The 22,300-nt window shown below is 37.9% G+C and overlaps 1 protein-coding gene across 7 annotated transcripts in view; it reads right to left on the bottom strand.

The window, feature by feature from the left end:
• LOC149065712 (formin-binding protein 1-like) overlaps positions 1-22,300 on the bottom strand; it is a 146,052-nt gene that overhangs the window by 108,368 nt on the left and 15,384 nt on the right. Inside the window, exon 1 of one of the 7 annotated variants that reach the window (XM_089253871.1) lies at positions 2,968-3,228. The exons of 3 other annotated variants lie outside the window; for them this stretch is intronic. In XM_089253871.1, the coding sequence (XP_089109997.1) occupies positions 2,968-2,991 (24 nt within the window). In that variant the 5' untranslated portion in view covers positions 2,992-3,228. Of the gene's footprint in view, positions 1-2,967; positions 3,229-22,300 lie in introns of those variants that run through there. 3 more of the 7 variants (XM_089253870.1, XM_089253873.1, XM_089253872.1) reach the window with 3 other exon arrangements.

Here is a 22,300-nt window from a genome sequence, read left to right as displayed (position 1 = left end):
TATAACATAGGATCCCATGGGTTCACTTGAGTTGGGACGCGATGAAAAAAAATTTCTCTGAAGAGGGGGGCGATGGAACAAAAAGTTTGAAAAACTATATGCTAGACAAAAGTAACTCCAACAGTTAGCTCTATCTGCTGAAAAACACAGGAAAAGTAACACCATTGGGTTAACTAACGTTGGAGCAAGAAAGGAACAAAAAAAAAACTGATGCTAACCCCTTCTTGCTACAAGCCACGGCTTGACAAATCGAGGGAAAAAATTAGGCGCCAGTCAAATTTTTGTTTTAGGAGTTAGGAATTATATTTCTTTGCAAAAAAAACCCCCCAAAAATGTTTTCCTGAACTTACTGGAACTCTGTCTTTTATGATGGTATACATGCCGACAAATTCAGAAAATTTTGTGTTGCCCTCAATTTAATAAAACATAGAAAATTTTAGTCACCAACACAGATTTTTAATCGCCGTGGCAACCTGGAATTTGTAAGCTCTTCAATTATGTTTTCTAAATTTAAAAATATATTTTGAGGTTCACAACCCAGCAACCTTGAATATTTTTCACCAACTTGCAATGAAATAAATTTTACTAGCAGCAGTTGTGTGGTAGTGAAATCCCTCTTGATGGTCACTCCTCTTTTACAACCAAAATATAGATATATTTTTTCAAACTAAAACATTTTAACAAACTCCTCTTGAGGTTAACCCTCTGTTGCGAACAAACTGTTTTTGACGTGCCAGTAATGGAAAAAGAGGGATTTGGCTATACTATTTTCATATCACTGATCAATATAAAACTGGATTAAATGATTGTTTTTTCTTCATAAAAGTGGCAATGTCTAAGTATTTTACTTCCCCCCAGTTTTATTTTGAGCTGAGTAGGTGCCTAGAAAAATTTAACAGATGGATGTGCTTCACATAGCCATGCATTTTAATTGTACAATAAGGCTGAACAAATCTCAGTGCACCAAGTCACCATAACAACTAAAAAATTGGCATTTGGTGCACGAAATTTTATTTCTGTAGTTATTAAATTGCAGCCTGAGAGCAGCCCAAAATGTTGAAATTTACAGCAGCATATCTGCCAACATGAAAGAGGGTCACTATGCACTTAAAAAGTCAAAAGGTTCAAAATAATGCTTCTTTTTACTTGGTGTAAATTTCTTATATCGCCTAAAAATTGTTCCGATGCCTAGATTTTTTTTTTTTTTTGCAATTTGTCTAGCCATCGTACAATAATGTTTGTTTATATTATGAACAATATTTTTTAAAGAGAGATTGGAATGGGTTATTTTTTAAGCTGTTTTGGTCACTCAGTATCTATCACAGAATACACATGGTTCAGTATTTTCACCAGGTATTTCTCTTGGGTTTTTTTGCATGTTGTCAAACAAAGTTTTATCTCTGTGTTTATAAAGTCAATGTACGGGGCAGCAATAATGGACTACCAAGTAAAAACTGCTAAACAGTAAGGGCCTTACAATTAAAAAACCACATTAGCCTATCTGAGCTAGTATCCTTCTGAAATTTTCAACATTTGACTCACGAGTTGATAGCTCCCTTTTATTGAGTATTGGGTGGTATCTTTTTTTTCATGTCATCAACCCTTTTCTTATCATACTTACCTCACATATCAACAAATTCTTTTTTGTGTGTCTATTTGCTTGTTTCACAGTTATGGACAGCCTTGGACCTTTAAATTATTGTAAGCTAGCCAAATTGAGTAATAGAAGGTGAGATTATGTGTCTCTAAAAACGGGCTAAAATACTCCACTAATCTAAATTAGAATACATATAAACACACAATTTTAATGTGCACACATGTACACCTAAAAACCGAAGGGTATCCGTATAGTTGATAATTTTTAGAACTTAATTCATCAGGAAACAAAAAATTTTAAAACATGGCTAGGATCAGTATTTAACACTGTATCCACATGTGATTATCAGTAATATTTTTACCTAATAGTTTGATATTTTGATTTTAAGGAACCTTGCAAACACTAGAAATATTATAAATACTGCATAAATACTTGTAAATGTAATTTTTACTTTAAATATCTGATTTTCATAGTTGTTTAAAAACCTTTTTGTAAGCTTATTGTTTTAGCTTCATTTTTTATTACATACATGCAATTATTACAAATATTCATAAACCGATTACAAAATATTCTTCAAGAATTCATGTCTCCATTATTGTAAACAGTAAAAAATTCATTGTGTATCTATCTGTATTGTTTTGACAAACTAAACAGTCAATAACAAACATTTTAAACACACATTGGCATGAACAAACACATTTATTGATCTGTCCCGCAAGGATTTATACTTCAAAGCAACACAATGTTAAGATAAGAAATTTAATAATCTTTGATACTATTTGAATTTTCATTGTCTTATTTGAAATTAATTTAAGTGGTACACCTATCATCTGTTAAGAATGCGACAAATGAGGCAACCAAACTGTTTCCACATGATACATTACCAAGTTATTTTTTGAATGTAAATACAGTTCATGTTTTCTTTTTTTCCTACATATTTTAAACAGAGATTAGCTACCATATCAATACTTGAAAGAAAATTTTGAAATAGTTATCAAAACTCATGCATTTCAAGTCAGAGAGCATTGGTTGCAGAGAGATCAATGAGATCAATTGGTGTATTTCTTACACATAATATAGACTTGCTTCATTACTAAACAATGAACTAGAAATTTTCATACTGATATCCAGAGGTGTCATAGCAAAATCTATACAAAGCAATAAAAAAATTACTAGTAGCAGAGCTTTAAGACGAAAAGTGTGTTATCACGCCCCCCCCCCCCCCCATAATTTATAATAAAACAAGTAATTTTTGTTGATTCTTAAAATAGTTGAAACACAAGGTTAACGAGATATTTATTTACCAAATCTTTTATTAAATGGAGTTTAAAGCAAATCAAACTTTGGAATTGCATGGAATTATTACATACCCACAGTTCGGTTCCCCAACTCATTTTCAATAATAATATCCAATAATGAACAATCTCTCACAACACAACTAAATGTCTTTGATGACCACAGAATATGACTAGCATGACGTTCACAAAACTTAATCAATTGAGCTTAAGAACTTCACTTATTACTTTAATTATTATAACACTTTTAAATGAACAAACATTACGCATTCGACCCAACACAACACTAGTAACAATTTCATATACTATGTGTGATGCCAACTCCTTGAACCGCTTCTTTATTTATCACCTTTGGCAGAGATATACGAGACGGAGAGTTTTCGGATATACGTCTATCCGAAATACTTCACCAATGACGTCATACCAGGTCCATATTCATCAAAGTGACCATACATCCCGTATTTCCAAGAAGAGTCCCAATTTTTTTATTTTTCTGATCATCCCGACTTTTTCGCAAAAATGTTCCGGTTTTTTACGTATTTTCAAAGAAGCAAACTTCACTTGTATTCTTTAACTCAACAATTAAATGGAAAAAACTAAATTAAAATAACATTTAAAAATCAAAATCCACAAAAATTATCTTCCCAATTCAGAAATTACATCACGGTAAATAACAACTAAAAATAAGAATGTTCATCTAACATATTTGTCATGGTTTTTTTTTTTTTTTGATTCACTGAAATTTGCAGTAGCGCTTCATTTGAAGCGATCGACGACTTTTCTGTGATTTTAGTAATAGTTGACAACTTTGCTTACTTTTGGCAATAAGTGATGTCGCCGCGGATTTTCGCATGCAAATATGGTCAGCCTGATGTTCATAACTAAATGTAGGTAACCGAATTTACATTTGTGAGGATGTTTTCAAGAAATTCCCGATCGGAATTGAAAACTTGATTTAGTATCGAATGGAATATAGAAGAATTTTTATTTGAAAAAAGGATAGATCATATTATAAAGTGACCATATTGAAAAAACAGGAATACTCGTTTAATATCACCAGTAAAAAAAAATTGCAGAGTGAGCTTCCTTACACAAGGGACCCAAGGCGTAGTCCTTCAAATATTATGAAAAAATTCAAGTGAATTCATCTCACCCAGAAACACATCAAAACCAAAAAATTAACGCCAAAAGACAAAAATTTACCACTTTACGATCAAGGACGTAATATTGCGTATCCCGTGAGATAAATTGAAACAAGTTGTTTTCTTTTCTCTCTCATCATCGCGAAGCTTTGTTGTTTACCTTATGAAAAAAAGTTTTTTTTATATATCTCAGTTTATTTCTATACTATTATAGTGGTGTTTTTGACACGTAATACAAATACAAGGCCACAACAGGCAAAATGCCCAGCGAGGCTGCTGAAAAAAAAGATGCCCATAACATTCTGGATGTCACAACCAAGGCCACAACTACGGGGGTGCAGGTGAGTCTGGTGCCCTGGGCGCTGAACCAGAGTGCGTAGAGATTTCACCAACAACCCCCTCCTTCAACATTGCATGGGGACGCCGAAATGTGTTCTTGCCCCGGCTGACCAAATCAGCAAACTGGTCATACCTTTCCAATTACAAGGCTCGGCACGGGTCACTTTTCCACTAAAAGTCACTTTTAGAAACTGGTCAATTATTAAATAGTGGAACCTGGATGGGTCAGATAGATGACGGTAATATCTGCACTGTTTGCGCTAGAAACCACGGATTAATTGTAGTCATAGACAAAGTGATGGTTTCGGCTGCATTCTTCTGCAATGGCAGGTATTAACAGGCTCTCTCAGAAGTCACCAGAATGCTCAGCATCATATACGGACACTACAGCATGACCTATTACTATCTGGTGAATCGCTAGCTGGTCTCCAGTGGGAGTTTCAGCAAGATAATGCAGGCAGGTCGTAGTCGGAGGTAGATTGTACATCCAGCAGGTCGTGCGAAAGTCTAGTTTAATGTGCAAACTATTGTTGAAGTTATCGACTGAGCAGCATATGGGTCCCGATCACAAAGCTATTAATAATCTTTGAGGCATTTTGTCGAGAGGTTTATGAAAATAATCGATAGTATTCGTCTGTAGAAGATCCTAGAGCTTTCTTTGAGAATTAGAGCATAATTTTGAGCCGCAAATAATGCAAGACATAATTTCTTTGATGGAAACCTCCATTAACTAACTTATTAAATAGAAGGGACATTAGAAATTATTAAAAATCTGTTTTGTTTTGCTGAAAATTTGACTTTGTCTAAACTTTTGCGTCGAGATTGTGTTTATATGCTATTTTTTTTTATTTTTAGATTATGTTGTCTATAAAAAGGTGTATAATTTAATTTTATTACTTTGAAAATAAAGTGCATGTTCACCTTAATAAATGGTATTTAATTTGTGAGAGATTTTGCAATAAGTTTTCATGTTATGTATGATCTCAAGTAGTGTCTTCTCTTTCGCTCTTATATGTAAAGTGCACCGCAAAAGTTAACAGATATAGATTTCTCTTCCTCACCCTATTTCGTACGTTATCTCTTAACTTATCTATTAGTATACTAGTTTTTGTTTCATATTTGTTTTTGTCTTCCTTTTCTTTTTTGCTTCTTTTAACGTGTGGTTAGGACAAGGTTATAATATTTATCGCCGATTCGTCGAAGAAAGATCATCAGAATTTCTTACCAATAGCTTGTAAGCGGAGGGGGTTAAAGCATTACCTTATAGATATAGATAAGTCGCAGGAAATTAATAAAAATGACAACAATTGACTACTCATGACCTCTCGCGTTTCTTGGCGATATCTATGAAAAATTCCTTTCACACTCTAGCTCCCGTTTTTCTTCTCTTTTTCGCCGCTAAATAAGCTGCAAAATCTTGCTAATTTTTAAAAATATATAAAAATTTAGTTCAACAACTAAATGGTTATAAATATTTCTGCACTTCTGAATAAAATTTAATAAAGTTTTGATCTATTTTATCTATGCTTCGTAAGTATATTCGTGTTCTACTTGGAGACCAAATTTTCCGCCTATTACAGTAATTTAGATAAGTTTTCCTAACTCATTTTTTACCGCTTTTTAACCAAACTGCACACAATTTTTATTACGATTACTTAACATATATGAACAGCTAAAAAAATTAGACATTGATTTAGTATGATTTTATACTGCGGCATATGATAATCTGTCAATTAATTATTTTTTTTACTGAACAAAACTGTGATCCAGGGTGTTGATTTCGAATGGTAATATTGGTTTGTTTGCATATGTTAATGTGTGAAAAAAGCCAACATTACAATTAACGTTGTTATGAATGTTTTTATCTTCTTTTCACTTACTTCAATTTAATTTGTATTGCAAAATATGTGTAGTGCACGTACCGTATGCGGGTAAAAGTAATTAATTGGTTTGATGAAGAGAAGAAATGTCATAAATTTTTCCATATTTATCAGACTTTATTTGGGAATTATGCATAATCACCGGTAAAATTGATAAATTTAGTAAAATTTAATCAAACTTTCTTTATCGAGACGATTGATGGTTATGCATAACCACCGGTGCACCATTTTTACACATAGTAACCTATAGGAACCAATCGTGACCAAAGCCAAACATCGTATAAATGATAAAATCGTATAAACGAGGTTATCCTGTATATCGGAGCTCCCCGTTAGCGTACTAAAAGTTTTGGTCCCATGGGTGTTCGTTATCGAGAAGTTCTACTGTAGCAGAAGGATACATCACGAAGGTAAAAAACTATTTTTTTTCCTCGTAGGGTTGCAACGAAGCTTCGCGGTGATGAGGAGAGAGGAAAGAAAACATTTTTTTGAATTTATTCCACTGGTGTTTAGCAGCAATGTTACGTAATTGATCGTAAAATGGTTAATTTTATCGACTCTACCTCCAAGCAAACTAAAGAGAGAGATTTCGAAAATTACGATTTTCAACTTCTTAAAATTATCCGTGTGGCGAAAATCCATTATATTTCCACATTTTCACAGTGAAGTCTGCACTTTTAACATTGATTTCTATTGGGGAGGGGAACATCGTGTGCCTGTCATCAATCGCGATGCGAAAATTATGGTCAGACAAATCAATACTATATTTTAGTCCTCGCAGGCCTAAAATACTATAATAGGACTAAATATATAGAACTAAATATATTTTAGTCTCTGCATAATTGAATCGGAAATAAGGTTGGCAACACTGTTCGAAAGGAGTTATTTTCCCAACTAGTCTGGCCCAACTTCGGCTAATTCAGTTGGAAAAAATACCCAGCTATAGTTGCTGGGGTTTTTTTTCTAGTTTTTTAAAAAAATTTCGTGTAAACCATTGCTAAATTACATGAAAATAGAGAAATGGTCCGGGAAATACGGAACGTACTCATCAAAAAAATGAAAATTCCATTTTTTGATTTATTTTTACCCGGTTCTAGTTGCATTTGATTCAGGTGACTACGTATATCAGGTTCTCTCTCATTTCTTCGAGAAAAATACGAAAATTTAGTTCACAAATATGGGACATTGCCAAATGTCATCTAATAGTCACCAAATTACGCTGAAATTGTCAATTATGTTTTGTGGTACAAAACACCAAAATTTCCTAAATACCACAACTAGCTGTTTTCAATCCCCAAGTTTCGATAAGATTTTCAGAATGAGTTCGTTTGTAGTGCTTTCCGAGAATTACGAATATCTTGTTTCTCATTATAAATAAATATATATAAACTGAAGAGCCAAAAAAACTGGTACAGGCATGCGTATGCAAATAAAGAGATTTGGAACCAATCAGAGTACGACGCTGTGGTCGGCAACGCCAATATAACACAACAAGTGTCTGGCATAGTTGTTAGATCGGTTACTGCTGATAAAATGGCAGGTTATCGAGATTTAAGTGAGTTTGAACGTGGTGTTATAGTCGGCCCACGAGAGATGGGACGTAGCATCTCCGAGGTAGCGATGAAATTTGGATTTTCACGTACGACCATTTCACGAGTGCACCGTGAATATCGGGAATCCGGTAAAAAAATTAAATCTACGACATCGCTGCGGCCGGAAAAAGATCATGCAAGAACGGGACCAACGACGACTGACGAGAATCATTAAACGTGACAGATGTGCAACCCTTCCGTAAATTGCTGCAGATTTCAATGTTGGGCCATCAACAAGTGTCAGCGTGCGAACCATTCAACGAAACATCATCGAAATATGCAGTTACTCCATCTAAATATTGAACAAACTGATCCATGAAAGAATGAAATTCGTTCGGTGCTGTTTTAATACCAAAAAACAATCTTTTTGCCAAATAGGTACCTCGATGTGTAGAGATCGTTTGAACTTTTGCACTGTCTTCATCGACTGCTAAATGCAAATATGCTTTGTGGATGTCCAAGGTGCAGAAATATGATCCACCTCGTAGCTTGTTGAATATATCTTCAATCTTGGGTATTGGGTGTCTGGCATCATGGAGTTGATTGTTTACAGTCACCTTGTAATCAGCACAAAGTCTTACAGAACCATCAGATTTTGGCACGATGACAAGTGGAGTTCCCCATTCTGAATGCTCCACTTTTTCTATGATCCCTTTATCACACAAGTTATCCAGTTCTTTTTCAACTTTTTCACGCAAAGCATATGGTACTGGACGTGGTTTAACAAACACTGGTTTGGCATCTTTCCGCAATTTCAGGGAGCATATATAATCTGGGATCTTACTGTTTGTTCAAAAACGTCAGAGTATTCATTGACAATACTAGGAACAGATCTTTTTACAGCACACACACAGGTATATGCTTGACACTTGAGGAATCATGAATATCATTTATGTTGATATCTAATTTACGCATCCAATTTCGAACAAGGATAGGTTCTCTCTTCAAATTGACAAGGTATAATTCTTCACTGGATTTAGCATTGTAGCATACAGTCACTTTGACGTATCCGATAGGTTTGAAAATTTCACCTGTATAACTTCGGAAAAATATATTTGTTTTCAGGATTGGAAGATTTAGGTTTAAGCGCCTGTAGTCACTTATGTTCATGATGCTCACACGACTACCAGAGTCACATTCGAAACGACAATTTTTCCCATTTAATTGAATGACTGCAAATGTTCTATCGTCTTTTTCAGCAGTGTTAGTGCATATATCAACAATTTGGCTTACTTGAAAGTGATCTGGATTTTCCACATATGAACAGTATTTCCTTCAGATCCGCTTTTATTTTTCCGTTTCAGAAGCTCTGTAATGAATACTCTACTGATATGACCTTTTTTGAAGCAAATCTGGCATGAGAGATTGTGTTTTACTCGACAGTTTTGAGTCTGGTGGTTGCTTTTTCCGAAATGGAGACACGTTTTCTAACCCCATGTCTCTCAAGTTGAGGTTTCGACTTGCCGATCTGTGGAGTCGATTTCCGTCGCGAACTTCCGCTGTTATTACATTGCGCAATTTTATTTACGCTGGAATCGTAATTACTCTTGTAGAGTTCTTTATTTTCGAAGCTTCAATCGCTAATGCGACTTCGAGTGTTTCGTCGAATGTCAGTTCAGCTTGTTGTAGAATCCTTTCACGGATTTCGCCATCCTGTAATCCTCGTATAAATTGAGCACGTAACATGGGGTGGTTGACAGATTTTGAGCATTCAGCATTTTCACAACTAGATTTGAATTCGGCGGTTTTCGAAAGTTCTTTTAATGTAGCGATATAATTCGAAATCGGCTCACCTGGGTGTTGTGTGCGGCAAAGAAACTTGTGTTGTTCCATCAGGATGTTTACCCTTTTGCAGAGATGATCTTTCAAGATTTTCAGCAGGTCATCGTACGTCATCAATGAAGGGAGATCCGGTGAAGTTAGACTGGAAAGCATGCGATAGTACTTAGATCCGAGACAGTTGATTAGCACCATTTTCTTGGCTTCTGCGACGTCTGCTGTTGAATCAGTGAGTCCTTTGAGCTGGAAGTAGTTTTCGAGTCTCTGTACATATTCCCGAAACTTTCGTTAGCTTCGTCGTAGCATTCAAACGAGATCGATTGTGACTGGAGAAGCGTTTTCACATTGACGCCGGTTGAAGGTGCTGGATGAGTTTCGTTTAGTTTCGAGACGAAATTATTTAAAACAGTTACTAGATCTTCGATGTCTGCCATTTCCGATGGTTTTTTTTTTTTCACTCGTCGCCAACTTGATTGTACTTTATGAGCCGTTTCAGTAGTGAATCATGAGATGAACGATAATTCTTAACTATTTTATTACGGAACAATATTTACATCTCATTCCCGCCATGCTGTCATTTCCTTGAAGTGTTGCCACCTTCGTACAACATAATACAGCTTATTTTCTGGTGTTGCCAGATACATAACAGGACCCCAGCCCTGGGACGATTAAATTTTCTTTTTTCATGCCATAGGTCTGGCTTGGGGGCCAGCAACTAGGTAATTTGTCACTCGGGGCAAACCGGCATTTTGACATCCATTGCCATGTAGAACAAGCAGTTAAAAGGGAATTCGGTGCCACTTCTGGTCCAGCGCCCGGGGCACCAGACCCACTTGCTCCCCTCCCCAGCAGTGACCCTGGGCATAGCAACCCGGCAGGATAAATTCAGAAATGAAAATTTCGCCACCCTTCTTCCGTTCCACTCTCATATTCTTGAACACGCATTACTGAAATATATGTCGTCCATCCGAACCTTATTCCGCTAGGTGGATATAGTATTGAGAAAAAAAATATGAAAAATAAAAATCTTTTACTAGCCACGATGAGTCACTCCATGGCTTCTAGTATTCAGGAAAATAATCACTTTTGGGCTGTTTTTTCCTCTTCATTTTGTACCTGTTACTTTGCTTTTAAAGGGGTTTGTGTACTAAAATTTGACAAAAAATCCAGTTTCGAATTGAATTAGAAATTTAAAATTGTCTGTGTTCGAGTTTTTGTTCTACCTGGACTAGAAGTATTTCTACAATATTGTAATATAAACAGCTGAAAGGCATTATATATGCTAATGTTTTGTATTGAAATGCTCTTTTTGCAAAAAAAAAACAAACAAAAAAAAAAAAACAATGTCAAATTTTTTCAAACATCGCTTGTTCAAGTATCTTAAAACATTCGCTCTTAGCACTGAGGTGTTACATGCTTTGGTAGAATTTTTTTTTAATTAAAATGCTGAAGAGAAATTTTGTGGCACAAGATATGGGTAAATTTTGGTTATTTTTGCAAAAGTTTCCATGTTGTATAGGTTAATGTTCTAAAACAAATAACTAAAATTGTAAAAGCTCTCGTTCAATTGTATAAATATGTCGACAGAATTTGAGGGAAAAAATCGAGTTTTCCTGAAGTGAACAGAAAATTCTTAAATGTTTTTTAAAAACGGATGTTTCTCATAGGAAAGCCACGGTTTGTTTGTGTTGACTTGGTCCCTTAACGGCCGTATTCACCAACACAATTTCAACTGCAATCGCAGGTTAAACGATCAGCGATCGACACGGATTGGTTAAAATCCTTAATTTAACCAATCCGTTCCGATCTTCAATCCTTCCACCTGCGATTGCAGTTGAAACGGTGTTGGTGAATACGGCCGTTAATAGAGTGATCACTGACTTCATTTGGCAACTCTACTCCCCATGCTTTCTCAACGGACTCGCTGGCCACGCCACCTTCCGTTATTTTTTCCCCAATGATCCCAATCCCAGGAAATACGGGACGTATAGTCATACTATTTTTCATGAAGAATGAAAATATTTTTATTGTTGGCAATATTACATGCAAAACAAACATAACGTGCCCGAAAGAGTAGAAAGTGTAAAAATTATATGGAGCTTTGCTTTTTTTTATTTTCGAGATTCATAAGAGAAATTAAACATGGAAGGTTGCTCCGCAAGTGCTTCCTTCAAAGAGCAAGTTTTCCAGCTCGAGGCAGAGAACGAGCTTCGTTTCGTTGTGGATGAGATGTCCACAGTGAGCTTAGAACTAAAGTCGGGGCTGGCCGAGACATTCGGTGCTGATCTCTTTGCCGGCAACAAGCACGTGTATCCGGGAAAGGCGAAAGTGTCGATATTCACGTGGCAAGGCTGCACGCTGATATTAACGGGCAAAGTGAAGTCTTTATATACCACTAAAGAGACTGCCATGATTATCAATATTAACGTTCATGCTGCGATCGAACAGTTACGTCAAAAAGCCGATGTCAACGGAACGAAAGGTCCAGTCGTGATGGTTGCTGGTCCTACGGATGTTGGTAAGAGCTCTCTTTGCCGGTTTCTCCTCAATTATGGATTCAGGCAGGGAAGAACTCCTATTTTTGTTGATCTTGATGTTGGTCAAAGTGACATATCTATGCCTGCGACCATTGGTGGCCTACTCATCGATGAACCTTCAGATCCCGTAGATGGCTTCACTCAGAAGAAACCTGTAATATACCATTATGGTCACAAAAGTCCAGGGAACAACATTGGACTGTATAATTACTTAGTGTCGAGGTTGGCTGAAGTAATAGGTAATCGGCGGAGATATGACAACTGCGCTAATAAAAGCGGCGTAATCATAAATACGTGCGGTTGGATTAGAAGTGATGGGTATAGAGCTATAACTCACGCAGCTCTTGCATTCGAAGTTGATGTTGTGTTAGCTGTAGGCCATGAAAGATTTTATCATCAGTTGACACGCGATCTGCCATCATTTGTCCAAATAGTGTATCTCCCACAACTTGCTGGTACGACGGACCGAGCCATAGTTGACAGGAGAGAAGCTAGAGAAAATACTGTCAGAGAATATTTCTATGGAATAAGTAAACCTTTACATCCACATTCTTTTGATGTGAGTTTTGATAGTGTCAAAATTTATAAGATACAACGGCAGTCTGATGATGGTGTAAGAACTCTTGGAATGACATTGAAAGAAGAAGGCCTTTGCCTCATGCCTGTGACTCCAGGATTTCACCTCCTGAATCGCTTACTTAGTGTGACATTTTGCACTGATGTTGAAGATGATATCATCACAACCAATCTCGCTGGTTTTATTTGCGTCACAAAAGTAGATACCGGTAAAAGACAACTGACTATTCTTTCCCCACAAGAACCACCATTGCCTAGGCATATCTTATTGCATTCTGATGTATTATTCACACAAGAGCTACAGGCTAGTCGTAGCTGAACCTATTGCCAAAATTGCAATATTTTAATTTTTTTTTTTTTAATGAACAGCTTGTTTCATTTTTTTCCAAGAATTAATTTGTTGAGAGAATGTAACTATACTGTTATGAAATATAAATACTCCTACTAAATATTGCACAGCATTGAAATTATTGAACATGTGTATTCTTCAATCCTCTTAACACATGGGGATACTCAATTGAACTGGAGTAGCCTGAAATTAGTTCTGTTGGCTTGAACGAGTTTAGTTGATTTTTTAGCAACTCTCTTGACTTAGCTCCCTCACATGATGCTATTAAAAATAAACTGGAAAAATAAGTACCGGGATAAGAGAAAATTGAATTTTTAAATGATTTTAACAGCGGTGAAGATATAAATTGTTATCCTACACACTATTATCTCCACTAGAAAAGACTAATTAGAAGGAAACTAAGTACATCCATACATTGAAAAGATTGTAAACTATTCACTCAGCACAAGCAAATTGATTTTTCTGAACCAACCATTCACATGCTCATTCTAAAAATGAGCACGGTACTGTTTTGGCCACAGACTTAGAATTTTATTATTTTTTTCGCACCACGGTCATTTTTTGCACACGATGTTTGTTAATTAGACCGGGACCTACAATTTATTGCCAATTCTGAACAACAGGTTTGTTTTTCATACTCAGAGGTGTTGGTGTGCTAACCCCTCGATGAAAGACTCCCGGCGGTAGTATTTTTTTCTGCAGTCATGTTGCCGTTTTTGTTGTACTCAAGGCCGCAACTGGGGGGGGGGGGAAACAAGCGGTCTCATACCCTGGGCGTTGGACCCAAATTTCATTCTGAAACCTTTCCAACATTGCAAGGGGGGGGGACATAAAAATGCACACTTGTCCCGGGTGACCAAGCATCTAGTTGCGATTTGGTTGTACCCATGTCAGGAAAGTTTTCTGACAAGGACGAACAGAGTATCAAACTCGCGACACCTCTAAACATCTTTTGGTACTTTAAACGAGTATCTTATCGACCTGGGCAGGGCCGCAACTAGATGCTTGGTCACCCGGGACAAGCGCACATTTTGACGCCCCCTTGCAATGTTGAAGGAGGGGTTTCAGAATGAAATTTGCTCTCCCTCGGGTCCAGCGCCTGGGGCATGAGACCCGCCTGCTCTTCTCCCCCCCCCCCCCAGCTGTGGACCTGGGCTGCTGTGAATTATGGGAATTGTATTCCAAATTAATCGCATTCTATGGAATGAAGAATTAAACACTTATATCTGGAATTAACTCCTAAAATACAACAGAGTTGTATTATAAATGTTTCTTTCGACTAGCGGGCCAAATTGTGACTCCATCTCATCTAGTGTTTCGTTGCTACTATCGTGTGAAGAGCTCCATAGAAATATGTGTTCAATCCTCTGGATACACTCTCCTATCAGTCACCAGACTTTAGTATACCCGTGTGAGAAGGCCCTTACTGCTATTTACAAGATATCTTGCCTAACCTGATGCTTTGTATATCTGTAATGCAGAGATAACTTGTCTCCTTTTAAAAGCTTCATTTCATTAATGAGCCTCCTAGAGATTTTGTTTAGCCTATTTCTCAAATGAACAAGTTCTATTTCAGTTGAATTAGTAGTGAAAGTAGGCTATGTAAGAGGAGTATTTCCCTTCTGGGTTTATCGTTTTTTATTTTGCAGAGGATATAGCAACTTCCACTGTACTGTCATTTCTCATGTCAGTCAGTAAAATTAATTATGCCTGGTAAAGGTTAAAATGTTAGGATATCAGAGAGAATGTCTTTTTTAAGACTTGGTACCCACCAACATGTACAGGGCTGCAACCAGGAAAGGAGCAGATGGGTTGCAGAAGTGCTAATCAATAGATTTACTCAGTACAAGATTCTCTCGGCCAATGAGTTTTACTTGCATCAGAATTCATTTCTGCAAGATGGTAACACCCAGGCTTATCTTCAGGGCTGAAAAGCCACATGAATTTAATGTGAATGTCGTTATCATTGGCTTCATTGTAACATTTTATGATCCCCCCCTCATGCCAGAAGCATAAATATAAATTCTTGTGGGGGGGAACGCGAAAAATGACGTTTGAATGCTTATTCTACCCATGTTACTCTATGGAAGTTATTTTCCCAAAATGATTCGTAACATGTTTCAGTAGGGATACATATTCACGTTTCTGACAAAACATGGATAGCTATATAAGGAATCCAACAAGCTGATATAAAAAGTACAAATTTACACATTCATTAGCAATTTCTGGTGTGGAGGGATGATATTATATGATATTAACATTATGATATTGAATATAACATTATATTCAATAATGAAAAAAAAACTAAAAGGGGAAAAAATCATGAACTTTTCGACACTATGGGTGCCATCTTCAGTGGATAGAAATAAAACATTGCCATCTCACAGAATCTTAGGTTGGTTGAATGAATTAAAAACTGTTCTGGTCAGTCAGCGGGATGACTATTGGTGTTATATAACCTGGCATTCCTCTTACAAAAAATAACTTAAGAACAAAAGCAGCTCGCACACAGCAGACTCCTCTTGATAGATTTTTTATGTTGCTGATTGAGTCATTCTGATAACTGACGAGTCAGAAGAAAACTTGAACTGTAAATTTCAATATTAGATGCCACCAAAACAAAAAAAAGGGACTGTGCGATGTTAGAAACAGAGTCGGGGGACATTTTTCATGCATCAAAATTTTCGCTTTAATGAGTGATAACAAAATATTTTATGAATGCCCGAATCTCATTTTGTGAGTTGAAATGGTTAAAAGATGGGGATTAAAACAAGTTTTCATCTCTATGTGGTAATGCCTTAAATTTTTTATTGCAGAACACTTCTTCAACCATTACCAGCATGTTTTATACCACATTCCTAACTCGTCCTATTGCACACAACCTTGGTACATACATAGACTGTATTCTTTCGCATTAACCAACATGCCAGGAAATTTGAATCAAAGATTCTAGAAAATTCTTAAATATCTTTATAATAAAAATACACTGGATTGGCAGAATGCATATAACTGTGATCTTTATTAAACCTCGCTTTTACTAGAAGATTCCAGCATCACTTGTAGTTCTCGAAGAGTGGAATTTCAGTATGGGGGCAGACTTTTGCCAGAATGCTCTCGTCCAATAGAATGATCTTTCTTTTCCTCATGGCTTGTTTAACTTGAGGGGTCAGCAACAAATTACGCTACAGATATTTTTTGTAACACTGCCTCTCCTTTAAAATTGTTCGTTCTAACAATTCAGTCCTGAAGTTGGTGGGTCGCACTTAGTCACTCACTGTGGTAGGGAGCCAGTCTGTCGAGATGGACCACCTTGCATTTTGATGGAGTGTTTTGAATCCGAATAACCATATCATTCAATTTCTTCATGACTCTAGTGTCCTTCAAAAGACGTCTGGAGTTTTGGGCAGAGTCCTTTCCGGTGCTTCAGGTTCCAGAGCCAGACGAGGTCTCCTTCCTTGACGAAATGAGAAGTGGCCTTTGTATCGTAACTGTTCTTCATCTTCTTGGAACCGATGTTGATCTGATCTTTGGCGATTCAACGATCTCATTGCATAAGCACCTGTGATGGCAAGAATTCAGCACTTCTGCGGGCGGTTCTTGGTAACGGTCCTAAGATGTCCCTGGAGATTTCCTCAAACGGTGCTCCAACATTGTGGTGTTGAATACGGGCCTGGGTGTGCTTCTGCGGAAGCAGCACAGGCATCACAATTCTTGCACCACTCTTCCACATTGGTCCTAGATTTATCCCAACAGAATAGTTCATTAACCTTCTGGAAAGTCTTAATTACGCTGAAATGTCCACTGGTCGGGCTTCCTCACAATTCTTTTAACACTTCTCTCGCACGACTCCTTGGCAGGACGAATTGCCACCAGAATGTCTTTTCATCCTCCTACTTCCATTTGTGGTACAGCATGCCATCTCTCATCTCCAGGGAGTCCCATAGCACCCAGTACCTTTTGGTCGTCGGACTGGAAGAGGCGACGTCTTGCTAGCTGGTTTATTCCGGGTGGATTCCTTCAAGTCCATTATCGGTCGTATATCGGGATCGTCTAGTCGTATATCGTGGGCTTTCCGGGTGTTCTTGTCACTCCAAGGGTTAAGACTCAAGATGTTAATCGTCTCACTACAAGGTTTGCCGGCCCGTACTTTTCTTGTCTTGACGCAATGACGATGGTTCAGTGGACCCGGCCCTCTTGTCAGGGCGTCAGCATTTCTATGCGCTTTTTCTTTCAGAGGCTGGATCTTCCTCTTCATGCCATCAGGGGTGAACCCTTTTACTGCTTCCGGAATGGCCATCACTTCTGTGGAGGAAATTAGTCACGGCCACATCCATGTAGGATGTTTTCCCTCAGCATGTGCAGCTGGTCATTTCTCATGTCCAAGGAAAATCCACGTTTCCTCAGGGAAGTCCAGTCTGATGATACACGGGTCTTTTATGTAGACCACAAAGACTGTTTTTCGGTAGATGACCATGGCGAACTTCACTGAGACTTCCAATTTTCCGCGCAGTCATTTTCTCTCCTGTGATTGTCTGCAGCATCAATGATGGTGGTACGTAGAGAAGTCGTCGCTGGAATTTTTGAGCCAAGTCCCTGACGATGTTTATGTTGGCTCCGGTGTAGATTATCATTCTACATGGGAGTTCAATTTCGCCTCTCACATGGAATCCATGGTCTCCACCATGCAGCTGTGAAATGTGGTACACTCAGCATGGCGTATTTCCTGTACTGGTAGATATGACGGAGCATACTCTCTGCAGGTGGTTTTTTTCAGGACTTCTCCAGCACACCCGTGACTTGTCTTTCCGGTTCCCACGATTGTTGGTGGCACTCTTCAGGAGTTCTTTCAGCTCTCTGATGTCCACCATAGAGTCCTCCGCAACAGCACTACTGACCATGCATCTGTCTCTCCTCGAAGCTCTTGCTGGGCTGCTTCAAATTTCATAGCGTAGACAAGATCACCTCTCACGTTCTTGTATTTGCCCAGATGCAACGCCTGCTGGATGTCTCGTGATCCTTGACAGAGTCAACGAGGCACTGCAGGGTCAGTCTCTCTGATGTCCAGTGGGTAGTCTGGATACGCCAGCTGTAAGAGTCTCTTGATGTCCATGGCCAGCTCTTACAATGTCTCGCCAGCTTTCTGCTGCCTGGTCTTCAGTTACAGCCGGTAGAAGTTCTTGTGGTAATTCTCACCGAACCTCAGCTCAAGCACGTTCGTCAGGGCTGGATAGCTGGATTGGTCTACAGCGGCGATCGTCTATAGAACCTCGGAGAGCAGCGGCTAGGTGAAAGGCTTTGAGAATGCCTCCACGAGTGGATGGGACTGCAATCATCTCAAACTGGGTCCTGAAGAACGACCACGATGTCTTCCAGTCGTATGTCGAGGACTTGATGTTCCGCCGCATGACATCAGCTATGGCTGCCAGGACCTAGTGAGCATCCTCGGAAAGCATAGGCTCTTGAAATTTCTTTTCCAGCTTTTGTATCCTCTTTGAGAGTTTCTTGTTGACTGAATAACAGTTCCTTCCACTGCATCCATCCTACTTTCAACTGCAGCGATTTCATTCTTCACACTGGCAATGTCTTGCTTCACGGTGGTGACATCTTTCACATCAGCGATGGAGGTGTTGACAGTGGCAATGTAGTTGTTTATGGCTGAGTTTGTCGTCTCTATCTTTTCTTCGATGCCTGATTTCATCTGGCTCATCACAGACATCAGTTGGTTCACCTGTTCTCACATTTCATCCATGTCCATTCTTCTCGTCTTTATGCACGTCTTGAATTATCCCACTTCGGACACCAAATTGTTTCGAATAATTTCTCACAAGTCCTTGAAATGATCAGAGGATGAATTTATCTTCGGGACTTCACAAATTTATTCACAGAGAAAACAGTTATTCATAATTTTTCACAAATAAAAATCTCGCATGAAGAATAAAGCAACAGCAACTCTGACTACGCTCTTTATTCCTCATGGCTTTGGTAACTTGAGGGGGGGGGGAGTATTTTTCATAACACTTCAGGTTTGGCAACAGGAGATTGAACGACGTCACCAAGAAAGACTTATCCGCTGCAAAGAAACGATGACACCCTTGACAGCTTTCCAGACATTAATGGTTTTCTACCCTGGATCTGAGAGTGGGTATTGGCAAGTGGAAACACACCTAGACAATCAAGAAAAGACAACCTTCACAACCGGACAAAGATTGTGGCAGTTCAAGGTCATGCCATTCAGCTTGTGCAATGCTCCGGCCACCTTCGAACGGCTGATGGAGACAGTTTTACAAGGACTATCTTACGAATCGTGTCTCGTGTACTTGGACGGCATAATAGTTGGAAGATCATTCTCAGAACATCTAGAGAATTTGAGCAGTGTCCTTCAGAAGCTGAGAGATGCCAATTTGAAATTGAGCTCCACAAAGTGCGGTCTGTTTAGACACGAAGTCTCCTACTTGGGTCACATCTCTCGAGAGGGAATAAGGACAGATCCTGGGAAGACTGGAAGCGACCAGAGAATGTGTGCTTTGTTAACCTGAGGGGTCGTTAACGAATTACGCTACCAATATTTTTCGTAACAATACTTTGACTAGAATTTATAGTGTGTATACTTTTCTCTTTTCAACTCCAATTCAAATATCCTACGTATTAACGCTGCACTCAGATTTCACCAAATTAACTCGTATGACATTCATTTCCTTTCGTAACTGGGCCTTTAATTCTGTTTATGTGAACGTCTCATGCACATGTATAAAGTTATATATCTTCATAAAGCTTTCAAGTTGGATAACACGAAAGGATGTGAAAGCCACATCATGCGAGTTGATTTGGTTAAAAACCATACAATGTGAAAAATGAGTTTTCAAATGCCCTTGGAAATATTTCAATTTATGTAGAAATTATTAGCTCACACTATCATACACTTCAATGAATGATATTTATCAACTCCAATAAATTTCCAAAAACTTTTATTAATAGATGTTTTCTTTTGCCCAGAAATTTAACTCTTTTCACAGCCGGTTTTTTTTCCTCAAAATAGACTTGTAGAAATTTTGACTTATCTTTTTCCTCTTTTCTCCTTACCCTTCTATGAGACAGACTTATTTTTCCAGTTTCAATCTCTGATGAGATTTCATTTTCTTCTCATCCTTACAAATCCAAAGCATACCCATACTCCCTATCTTGGCCGCCTTCGGGTTTTTTAGCTTCTATAGAGTTGAAAGAAATTTTTCCAGAAAGATTCCTTGTATGCATTAAACAAAATATATATTAAAAATCTAATACTACAGTTTTGTTCACCCGTCTATAAACCAAAAGTAGCATTGTAAGCAAAAAACGTTATCCATATCATGTTGTATGAGAAAAATTTGTAAGTGATTTAGAACATAGGCGACGATGCAAAGAAAACATTAAGGGGGGGCTGAAAATCGCCATTCATCCCGTATGTACGTAACTCATGTCCATATGAAGAAGGCAGAATGGTGTTACATTGTATATTCATGTATTGGAATCCTCAGCCACCTTCCTCCCCCCCCCAATAAATTATGTGGGAGGGGACTCGGAGAATCAGCCTCTAGGTTCTGCCACCTATAATTAACCATGAGCGTCCATGCTAATCTTCTCTATCCTTCCAATTTTAATATATGTACTGCAGATGCGAGTACCTATAACACTGGTAAACAAGGTTTTTGTTTCTTTGACGCCAAGTACTGTTTCTTACGTATTTTTTGATGCTGATTCTGAAACCTTCGTCAGAAATTGTCCATCATACATCAGTTTTCCGCAATTGCATTTTCCATTGTTGCGGGTTAGCCTAACCAGCCTTAACCCATTAGCTGCCACGATCCCTATTTGGGGGTTTTGGAATTTTATGTGCTTTACGTTTAAAATTTTTTGTGCATATATATATAATTTACCCGGCAAAAAATTTCAAAAAAAAAAAAAAAAAAAAATGGCAGTTAATGGGTTAATACTCTATACCTAGAAGATCAAAATTTTTAGCCTAATAATAGGTATTATGAATATTAAAACTTACCTCATCTGACTAAATATTATGGAATCAAGATTCTTTTGAGATACCTCTGATCATGTGCTAGCCATGGGGACAAGGGAATTAAGAGTCCCTTTCATCCTTTCTAGGGAATTCCTGACTAAACTGTCCAAGCTTTGCTCATCGACAAAAGCAATTTGAGCACCTTTTTTTCGAAGGAAGACGACTTAGTCTATTGCAATGATGTCGATGCTCTGTACGTTGCATTGGGGCACCAGTATAATTCCATAGAGTGGAGGTTATACATAGATTCCTCTAAAACCAGCTTGAAAGCAGTACTTTTGCACTATGGTAACGAAAACCCCTCCATTCCCATCGCTTACGGGGCCCACATGAAGGAGACATATGAAAACATGAAAGTTTTATTACGGATGGCACAGTATGAAAGACATGCCTGGCACTTTCGCTGAGATTTGAAAGTCATTTCCCTTGTATTCGGTCTTAGGATATATCAAATTTTGCTATTTCTTGTGCTTGTGGGACAGCAGAGATAGACAAAACCATTATGTAAAAGAACAATGGCCACCAAGAAGACAGCTTGTTCCGGGAACCAAAAATGTCAGTCAGCCTCTGGTGGATCCCCAGAAAGTCTACCTGCCACCTCTACACATTTAATTGGGATTGATGAAAAATTTTGTTAAAAAAGAATGAATTTTTTAAAATGGGGACGGTTTTAGCTTTCTAAAAAACAAATTTCCACAGGTCAGTGGCATTAAAATCAAGGAAGGCATATTCGTTGGCCCTCAAATTTGAGAATTAATGAACGATGTTGAGTTCGATGCCACCCTAAATGAGCAAGAAACACTAGCATGGAAGTCATTCAAGAAAGTAGTCCAGAACTTTCTTGGAAATAACAAGACGGACAAATATAAAAGACCTTGTGGAGGAATTACTTCAGAACTATAAAGCTCTTGGTTGCAATATGTCACTGAAGATACATTTTCTTCATTCACATTTGAATTTTTTCCCAGAAAACCTAGGTGATGTCAACGACGCCCACATCATTAATATTAGAATTTAAGCTATTTTAAGTTGTAAGCAAATGCAAAAAAATATAAGTTTTTAAAAATTTTAAACGTGTTACTGAAAAGCTATGCCTGACAAACAAATTCCGAAAGCAGATTCGGAATCAGTGGGGGACCATACTATAAGAATGGCCCTATTTGA

Source organism: Pholcus phalangioides, unplaced genomic scaffold, assembly GCF_987345545.1.
Source record: "Pholcus phalangioides strain wild (caught in Gottingen) unplaced genomic scaffold, Ppha-v1.0 ptg000039l_1, whole genome shotgun sequence".
Taxonomy (NCBI): Eukaryota; Metazoa; Arthropoda; class Arachnida; order Araneae; family Pholcidae; genus Pholcus; species Pholcus phalangioides.
This window is presented reverse-complemented; position numbering and strand designations above follow the sequence as displayed.